Genomic DNA, 10,188 nt, shown 5'->3' with positions numbered 1-10,188 from the left:
TGGTGAAACCCTGTCTCTACTAAAAATACGAAATTAGTGGGGCGTGGTGGTGCATGCCTGTAAGCTACTCAGGAGGCTGAGGCAGGAGAATCACTTGAACCTGGGAGGCGAAAGTTGCCAAGTGAGCCGAGATTGCACCATTGGACTCCAGCCTGGGCAACCAGAGAGAAACTCCTCAAAAAAAAAAAAAAAAAAAAAAAAAAAAAAAAAACTGCCAAAATTAGAAATCATCTTCTGCCTCTACCACCTGATTCTATTCGCCAACCCATCTTCTGTACTTCATTCTCCATCTTAGCACCACCATCTATCCAGCTGCCCTCTAAACCAAAAACATTCATTGTAAACTCCCTTTTCTCATCTTCATTCAATTACCAATTCTGTCTCGTAATCGTCTTTATATATTCTCTGCTTTCCAAAACTAGGTCACAATTATGACTTTTTTGCCTGTCTTCCCCCAGTCTGTCTCCATGTCATTGCTTCTATGACCTTGCTGCAATAAATGTAATCACCATTTCCTAAACATCCTCCACTGAATGTTAGTAAAAATTATTTCCTTTAGCTGAAAAACTCTGTCATTGTCTTCTCAGTTATATTCATTTTTCAAACTAGTTGTTGAATTAAGTTGAACTAAAATCTACCTTTTAAGTTAAAAACTCAACATTTTAAAATTATAAGACTATGATTTCTGTTACTATTGTTTCATTGTTTTTATTAACAAATAATTGTGCACTTTGTCCTCTTCCCCTGATCTTGGTTTGGCTTAAAGGCCCTCCTTAATTAATTATCAGAGACTAAGTGATTGAAATCTCTATATCAAAACCTCACTTTGTTGATTAAAATCTGTGTTCTCAGCCAGACGTGGTGGCATGCACTGATAGCCCCAGTTACTCCAGAGGCTGAGGTCGGATGATCTCTTGAGCCCAGGAGTTCAAGGCTACAGTGAGCTATGATTGTGCCTTTGAATAGCCACTGCACTCCAGCCTGGGCAACATAGTAAGACCTCATCTCTTTAAAAAAACAAACAAACAAACAAAAACTGTGTTCTCTTAATATTTTTCATCCCTAGGTAAATTTTTTTTTCTATTTATGGAGTGACAGGGAAGGTCAGTTCATGGTCAAACTGCTTTGTGTGGCAAGCTGGTAGAATGAGGTAGCAAAGCTTTAAGAATCATGTCTTCACTCACTTGGTTTTACTTCAGATGCTTAGCCAAAGGATTTATTTCCTTCCCCCACTTGAAAGACTTTGAATATCTTTAAAACCTCTCTCTCTATTTCACTTTTTTTCTTCCCACAATATTGACTAAGAGAACAGAATTTGACAGAAAACTTAAGATGGAATGAGAAATACATAAAGGAATTAATCAAAAGGCAGCAGTTAGTGATATACACATTACTCTACCAAAAAAGAACATTTAATCTGTGTTATATACAAATCTTATACCTGCTCTTCTCCGTGACTCTTGTATGTATGTGTGCATAAACTGAAGGCCAAATAATTCCCGTTCCTCTTCTTCATCTGTGCCTTCACTGGGAGGAAGTGATACTTCCAATTTCAGTGGGTTGTCTCTGAAGTTGACAAACCTAGAAGTTCATCAAAAAACAGTATTTTTATAGGTGTCATGGAAGTGTACATTTATTTCCCTGGAGAAAGGTCAAATGATAATATACTAAATTACTCGTTTTTAACTGGTTTCAATAACTGAACAACTTGGTGAGATGTGATATATCTCAAGAATCTTATGTTTTTTTCCTAAGAGAAAAAAAACACTAGCTTTAGACAACTTACTTTCAAAGCTTATAAAAGCAACTGTTAGTCTAGTTGCATAGGCTGGAGTGTAGTGGCACGATCTGGACTCATGGCACCCTCCACCTCCCGGGTTCAAGTGATTCTTGTGCTTCAGCCTCCCAAGTAGCTGGGACTAGAGGTGCACACCATGACGCCCGGCCAATTTTTGCATTTTTAGTAGAGACAGGGTTTTGCCATATTGGCCAGGCTGGTCTCGAACTCCTGGCCTCAAGTGATCTGCCTGCCTCAGCCTCCTAAAGTACTGGGATTACAGGTGTGAGCCACCACATCTGGCCTACAGCATATATTTAATGCAATACAGCTTAACTTCTAAGAGCAATTTTAACATAAATATAAAATTAGTGCTATGAACTTAGTTTCTGCATATTTTATATACCTCCATCTTACTTATCATTGTGTCTTCACTATCCAGTACAAGGCAGGTAGTTGCTGAACAAGTGAATAAATGAATTATTTTGTTATGGAAGTTTTGGGTTTTAGTGGGTATTCTCTTATTCTCATTTGTCAGAAGATTAAGCTTTGGAAGAAAAATACTTGAGGGAGCGTTCAAGATGGGTTAAAACTTAAATGTCACATCTGAAACAGTAAAAATCCTAGAAGAAATCCTAGGAAAAACTCTTCTGGACATTGGTCTAGGCAAAGAATTTATGATGAAGACCTCAAAAGCAAACATAACAAAACCAAAAATAGACAAATGAGATTTAATTAGAAAAACTTCTGCACAGCAAAAGTAATAATCAACAGTTAATAGACAACCTATAGAATGGGAGAAAATATATGTAAATTATACATCTGACAACTAATATCCAGAATCTACAAAGAACTCAACTCAACAAGAAAAAAACCAACCCCACAAGCAGGCAAAGGACATGAACAGACATTTCCCAAAAGAAGACATACAAGCAACCTAAAATAATCTAAAATAATTTTTAAAAAGAAAGAATGCTTGACAGAGTTTTGATAGTACTTAGTAAAAAGTTATATCTAGTGGCTTTTTGTTTGTTTGTTTGTTTTTGTTTTGTTTTTAAGAAATGGTCTCTGTTTCCCAAGCTGGAGTACAGTGGCGCAATCTTGGCTCACTGCAACCTCGAACTCCTGGGCTCAAGCGATCCTCTAGCCTCAGCCTCCCGAGTAGCTGTTATAGGCATGCACCACCACTCCCGACTAATATATCTGCTATCAATAACATAATTGTGTCCCTTTGTGCTTATTTAGGAAATAAACACTTTTACGCTTTTGATTTTTATGTTGTGAGTGAAGTTTTTTTAGCTGTATAATTTTCATGAAAATGTCATCAACAGAGGACATTTCTTTTTTTTTTTAGGTTGGTATTATAACATTTATTAAAATAATGCTATGGGTTAATACAAACAGCGAAGAACCAAAGAATTAAAATGCAAGCTATGTAAAATCCCAACTAAAACCCAAAAATGTCTAATGTATTCATTCATTAGCTAACTAGAAGCCCAAAAGAGACAAGACACCCAATATAATAAAGTACTGCAAAACAACTGGCAATTTTCAGTTATCAAAATTGTGGATTTTGCATTTTGTATCCTTTTCTCAAGAAAAAAAATTCCTTTTGAATGTTATGTAACATACATATAAAACAAGATAGAAAAATACACTATAAACTTGTAACAATGGCTGTAAATATTTTATCTTACATGTTTCTCATAGGCAATAGGTTGGTTATGGTACATACATAGCATGAAACTAAGATAATAAACAAAAGACAAAAATACTTGTCAGCTGTATGATAACATACAAGTGACAGTCCCATCTACCCATGCTAAAAAATTACATAATACTGTGAGAAAAAAAAGTCTTAAAAACTACATATTTTAATAAGAAACAAATTCAATGAAGAATGATAATACTGAGAACCAAGGCATTCAGAGATTTCAAGTCATGCTTTTTTTCAGTTGATTCAAAATTTTGTCAACCAAGTTTTCAAAAGTTTGTTCAGAGCCAACATTATCCATAAAGGTCACACATTTATTATTTCATACATTTACTTTCTTCCCCATAAAAGACCTTTGATAAACATCTAAAATGGAAGACATTTCTTAAAGGTGATAAATCCCAAACTGCTTTAGTTTTAAGGATTCTTTCTTGAATAGACCAGTGTTATATGAATCCTATTCATCAAATTATAGAATTTCAACATTGGAAAAGATTTTTAAGATATCCATTCATATAAATAACAACTGAAATTTATTAATAACAATCTCTCTACAGTACTTTTTTCTGTAGCCAGAAAGAAAGCAAGGTTTTTCAGTTTTGTGCCTACAACTTTTTACCTCAGATTTGCCATTTCTTCCATGCATACTGGAATATCTTGCAGTTTATTGTTGCTGAGAACAAGAGTACCCAGATTTTTCATATTGCTGATTGTTTGAGGCAAGCATGTTATTTCATTTCGTTGCAGCCATAACGTATGTAGATTTTGCATTCTGAAAAATTAAGATTTCTACAATTAATTACATATAATATGAAAATATTGGTTTTGGAGTTTTAACAAATAATTTTAAGAGGTAGGGGTTTTATCATGTTGTCCAGGATGGTCTCAAACTCCTGAGCTCAGGCTATTCTCCCCCCTCAGCCTCCTAAAGTGCTGGGATTACAGGCGTGAGCCACTGCACCCAGCCTTTGGTTCTTATGTTAAAAATCAAATGTTGTCTTTTACAGCATCTTTAACCAGTATACTTATTGAGTTAACTGACATCACATTACCTGGTTATTAGAGAAACCACATCAGGAAGTTCATCTCTACAGTATAACTCTCATGTCATATGGCAATAGAAATGAAATCAACATATTCTAGAATTCTTTCACTATTCTCATAGGATTTCTTGAAGAAGAACTACTGTAAATGTTACCTAATCTGAGACAGAGTCTTAAGAGAACAATCAAATGATGAATATGCCCATTTATAGCAAAGCAGTATGCATAATGCGTAACATCATGGACTCTGGGGCCAGGCTGTCTAGGTTCAAATCCTAGCTTGCCCACTTACTAACTTGAGCAAGTTAGCTAACATCTCTGTCATTAGTTTCTTCATCCACTTGTAAAGTGCATAGAAGTGCTTGGCATATACTAAGCAAGGTGGTTATTGTGGCATATTCTTGTTAATTTCTCAAAGTCAGCCACTTTTGGCCAGGCCAGGTGGCTCATGCATGTAATCCCAGAACTCTGGGAGGCTGAGGTAGGTGGATCACTTGAAAAAAGCCAGTTTTTTCTTCTTCCCAAACCCTTTTACTTACTTGGAACAAATGAAAATATTCTGTTAAAACAGTGTATTTCAAACTAGTTGGACCTATTGTGATTGATTATGCTTGAGATCCCATTTGTCTTGCTTGGTTATTTTTCATAAGAGGTTTCAAGACTTTTATCATTAGCATAAAGAGTTATTTCTTTTACCTTTCTATAGTATCAGGAAGTTGTTCAAGTTTGTTGCTTCCCATGTCCAGCCACTCAAGGGCAGGCATGTTCAACACAGCAAGAGGGATTGTAGTAAAATGGTTCATACTCAGATCAAGGTGAGTAAGTTTTAGCAGATTGCTGAGCTGAAGAAGAAAGCAAGGTTTTTCAAAATAAATGTCCACAATGTAAACTACTAAAAGACTCACATTGGTAAAGGAGATATTTCACATCCAGGAATATTCACATTTTACTTGGGCTTTATTTAGTCATATTAGTCCGCAACAAATTAAAAATAAATATAAAGCTAAATGACCTCCAGGGAAGTGGAAGACTCTCATAGAAAGTTCATCTATTTGAAGAAAATTTATCTTTCATAATAACCTGGTTTCAGGGTTTATAGAATGTGCCTGGCAAAACCTTTTTTTCCCTGAGAGTAAGCACCCATTATCATGTTTTCCTTTGATCCAGTAGTTGAGAATTGTATGGGAAAACTCAACATTTAACTTCCAAATAATAGTGGTGGAGGAAAGGGGTAGCTCATGCCTATAATCCTAGCATTTTGCTAGGCAATTTGGTAGTTAGGAGGATCACTTCAGTCCAGGAGTTTGAGACCAGCCTGGGCAACATAGCGAGACCCTGTCTCTACAAAATACTTTAAAAATTAGCTGGGCATGGTGGCACACGACTGTGGTCCCAGCTACTTAGGAGGCTGAAGTGGGAGAATTGCTTGGGCCCAGGAGGTTGAGGCTGCAGTGAGCCAGAATCACACCACTGTACTCCAACCTGGGCAAAAGGTGAGACTCTGTCTCAAAAAAAAAGACTGGTTTATAGACTGTACAAAATCACATAGCTTTTATAATGACGGAGCCAACCCAGAAACAAAAACACATGAGTTAGAAATAAAATATTTATTGGCCCTCTTGTATGTGTAAGAAATTATCCATATGATTATCATTTTTATTGTATGCAAAGTGATATGGTTTGGCTGTGTCCCCACCCAAATTTCATCTTGAATTGTACCTCCCATAATTCCCATGTGTTGTGGGAGGGACCTGGTGGGAGGCAATTGAATCATGGCGATGGTTTCCCCCTTACTGTTCTCATGGTAGTGAATAAGCCTCATGAGATCTGATGGTTTTATAAGGGGTTTCCCTTTGCATTTGGTTCTCATTCTCTCTTCCCACCATATAAGACATGCCTTTTGCCTTCTGCCATGATTGTGAGGTCTCCCCAGCCACGTGAAACTGAGTCCATTAAACCTCTTTTTCTTTATTAGTTACCCAGTCTTGAGTATGTCCTTATCAGCAGTGTCAGAACAGACTAATACACAAGGGTATACATTTCATTAAATTGAACTATTAGAAGATATAATGTATACGTATATACTGTGTTTTATTTGCAAGAGCGACAATTGTTGGTGACAAGTTTGCTGGTTTGGAAGAAAAGTCTGATATACTAATTAAGATAAAGTGGGAGAAGGGAATAACTTTTTTATTATTTTTCTTAACTTTTATCTTGTAAAGTCATTGTTTTCAAAGCCAAAGCACCATGGAAACTTCTTCACTGATTCTAAGAGCATTAAATATTTTCAAAAAGTAATACAAATGTCTTTATTTTTATATGATCAATTTGGTTTGACCAATAACAAGACATCATACCAAATCAAAGTTTGGAGGCATTCCAGTCCCATTGCTATCACCACATTGTCTGTGCTTTATGATAACCATTTATTAATTCAAAAAGCATTTAAGTAATCACTACAACCTAGGCTCTGCCCTCAATTCTGAGACTATAATACAGCTCTCACCCTGGCCTTCAAGGAGATCACAGTTTAACAAATGATGTCAGTACTGTGATAATAATAGAAGTATCTTTTACACTAAATCTTTCTCCAATTAAAACCTGCATTATACTTAAGGAAATGGTTTTCTCTAAATATTTTTTCTGAAATACATAGAATTTTCTCATTAGTTTTATTATTGTTAACAACCACACATTGAGTGGTCAACTACTGCAGATGGAAAATACAATCATAGGCATTTATGTCTTTCTAACCTCTTGTGGAAGATCACATATATCTCTGTTAACAGCCAGTTCTAGTTTCTCCAAGCTGGCACAATTACTTAGTTCCTTGGGGACAGTCTTGATTTTGTTGTAGCTGAGAATCAGTTCCTGAAGTCTAGTAAGCAGTCCTATAAAAAATAATATACAATAGAGAGGAGTTGGATATAAAATAATCTTTATAGTTATTAAGGTATTACAGCATAACTTTTTTTTTTGAGACGGAGTCTTGCTCTGTCGCCCAGGCTGGAGTGCAGTGGCGCTATCTCGGCTCACTGCAAGCTCCGCCTCCCGGGTTCACGCCATTTTCCTGCCTCAGCCTCCCGGTAGCTGGGACTACAGGCGCCCGCCACCGCGCCCAGGTAATTTTTTGTATTTTTAGTAGAGACGGGGTTTCACCGTGTTAGCCAGGACGGTCTCGATTTCCTGACCTCGTGATCCGCCTGCCTTGGCCTCCTAAAGTGCTGGGATTACAGGCGTGAGCCACCGCGCCCGGCCTACAGCATAACTTACTTGCCAATTTTGTATTGGCAAATTCGGAGTTCTTAGTGTCTTTCCTTTTCCCAGTCTGTGTCCTGTCCCTTCTTCAAACAAGGGACAAGTTTATCCGTGCAATAGGAAAAAAAAAAAAAAAAAAAAATCGAAAACTATTTTCATTTTGTCTACACAAAATCCTCAGCAATTTTCTATTTGGATTTTTTTTTCCCATTTGAAGAATCTTCTTGTTTTGCTTTATTGCCTTCAACCTGTTGTTTCCTAAGAGGAATAGCTGAGCCGACAATATTGTTCCGAGAATCACAGGATATTTCCAAAGAGGCTTTTCTTTCATTGAAATCTCATCTTGAATCACCTCAGTAAATCCACAAACTTGAATCCCCTAGAAGCTTCAATTTAGATTAAATGTTTAAAATTCTCAAGGTTGAGGGCTGTATAAAGAGGTCTTTATTCCATGTATCCAAAAAAATCTTAATAAAAAGCACATCTGCAGGTGGATAAAATAGCACAGGAATAAAAGTAATCTTTCTTACCAATCCCTGGTGGTATCTCTGAAATTGTGTTTCGAGATAAATCTAACACAATGAGGTTCTGGAATCTTCCAATGAATTCAGGAATTTTCAGCAAACCAGTTCTATGAAGTTGCCATTCCTGTAGTTGATTCAGTTTCAGCAGAGAAGAAGGGAGGGTCTACAGTAAAAGAAATGATGGTCGTTGTATATTACTTAAATTTTTTTAGTATCACGCCACCCTGAAATGTGATATTTGACTTATACAAGCACTTTGGAATATTTGGAATTTGTTTTCCTTAGTGGGTTACTTTTCCAAGTGCTTTGTGTGACTTCCGGATTTTAAGATCTTTCCTTTTTTTTTCTTTTTCTTTTTTTTTTTTTTGGCTAAACTTTCAAACCCCAATCATGATAGAATAAACAAAAATATTTTGATCAATAATGTACACACAACCAGTATGTCCTGATGATTCTGTTATGCAGTATTAGGCTTTCCTAAAGTACATATATGTTATTGAAAATGAGACAATCCAAAAAAATAATTTCAATCAATAATTCAAACTGCTTTTCCACTTCTGTTTTGAAATATACGAATATTTTTAAAAATTTATTTTTTAATTTGAGAATTTTAAGAGTTTCAACTATTCTGAACTCTTTGCCTTTTCCCTTTCAGCCTAAAATAGCCAGTAGAAAATATAAAGGAGCTAACTCTGACAAACACTGACATAAAACATAAAAACAAACACTGACCCAAGGGTTAGAAGCTCTTGTAAAAATTAGAGTATGCCTAATATAATTAACCAACTGTGAGTTTGTGTGTAAGGGGAAGAAAGAATATGAGTTAGGTGGTAGACCCACTGAAAATACTAATATTTCCATTCCATAAAGTTTTAACTGAGCATTTCTTTGGAAAAGCAATATTATTTTTATTAGGCAGATGGTTATCTTTTTTATGGGAAATGAGAGGTTGCTATAAGAAGGATTAATAGGAGAAATATCACAAATGATTTAGATTTAGGCAGGGTTGAAGCAAACTGAACTTTTGCAAAATAATTGTGAAGTTGTGTTTCTTTTCAGTTGCTCATGTTGCTCAAATTCATTTGGTGTATTATTAAAATTAGTTTCTAACTATTCTAGTCTTAATTACACAGTCTCAGAATCATTCAATTGACTCACAAAATGCAAAATGTGGAAAATCAAATATTCTATAAAAGCTTACCTTCCATTCCTCTTTTTCTATCTTCAAAATGACTCTTCCATCTTCCCTGGTGACCTTTTCTCTTAGCTTGGTTAAGCTTACTCGTTCTTCCCAGATCCGCACTAGCCTAGGAAACCAGGAAATCATTTTAGTTCGTAGACAATTACATAAGTGGCATTCACTTTTTTTTTTTTTGAGAGAGAGAGTTTCGCTCTTTTGCCCAGGCTGGAGTGCAGTGGCCTGATCTCGGCCCACTGCAACCTCCGCCTTCCAGTTTCAAGTGATTCTCCTGCCTCAGACTCCCGAGTAGCCAGGATTACAGGCGTCCGCCACCACACCCGGCTAATTTTTTGTATTTTTAGTAGAAACAGGTTTTCACCGTGTTGGCCAGGCTGGTCTCGAACTCCTCACCTTGTGATCCACCAGCCTCAGCCTCCCAAAGTGTTGGGATTACACGTGTAAGCCACCGCGCCCAGCCACTTTTATAGATATATATTTTAATGACCAATCAAAAACAACCATTTGACTATTGGTACCTGGAAATCAGACAATAACTTATTTTGCAAGAATTATAAATATGATTAGTACCACAAATGCCCTATTTTTAAATTTTTAAAAAGTATCATAACTCTATAGATTTTATTAATAACTTTTTTGAGGTCTGATACACATACTATAAAAATTACTTTTTT

General features: G+C 36.0%; 1 protein-coding gene across 4 annotated transcripts in view; it reads right to left on the bottom strand.

Moving 5' to 3' along the window:
• Nucleotides 1-10,188, bottom strand: part of LRRC39 (leucine rich repeat containing 39) — a 30,888-nt gene that overhangs the window by 2,096 nt on the left and 18,604 nt on the right. For all 4 annotated transcript variants that reach the window (XR_001707952.3, XM_063816522.1, XM_063816524.1 and 1 more), the window contains 6 exons: nucleotides 9,518-9,623; nucleotides 8,323-8,479; nucleotides 7,289-7,425; nucleotides 5,231-5,376; nucleotides 4,111-4,263; nucleotides 1,442-1,581 (listed from right to left, as the gene is read on the bottom strand). Coding sequence is in view for 3 of the 4 variants with exons in the window: in XM_063816522.1 (XP_063672592.1) it covers nucleotides 1,442-1,581; nucleotides 4,111-4,263; nucleotides 5,231-5,376; nucleotides 7,289-7,425; nucleotides 8,323-8,479; nucleotides 9,518-9,623 (839 nt within the window). In the remaining variant the exon portion in view is untranslated. The remainder of the gene's footprint in view (nucleotides 1-1,441; nucleotides 1,582-4,110; nucleotides 4,264-5,230; nucleotides 5,377-7,288; nucleotides 7,426-8,322; nucleotides 8,480-9,517; nucleotides 9,624-10,188) is intronic.

Source organism: Pan troglodytes, chromosome 1 (assembly GCF_028858775.2).
Source record: "Pan troglodytes isolate AG18354 chromosome 1, NHGRI_mPanTro3-v2.0_pri, whole genome shotgun sequence".
NCBI classification, from domain to species: Eukaryota; Metazoa; Chordata; class Mammalia; order Primates; family Hominidae; genus Pan; species Pan troglodytes.
Note: the sequence above shows the minus strand (reverse complement) of the source record. Positions and strands in the feature narration are given on the sequence as shown.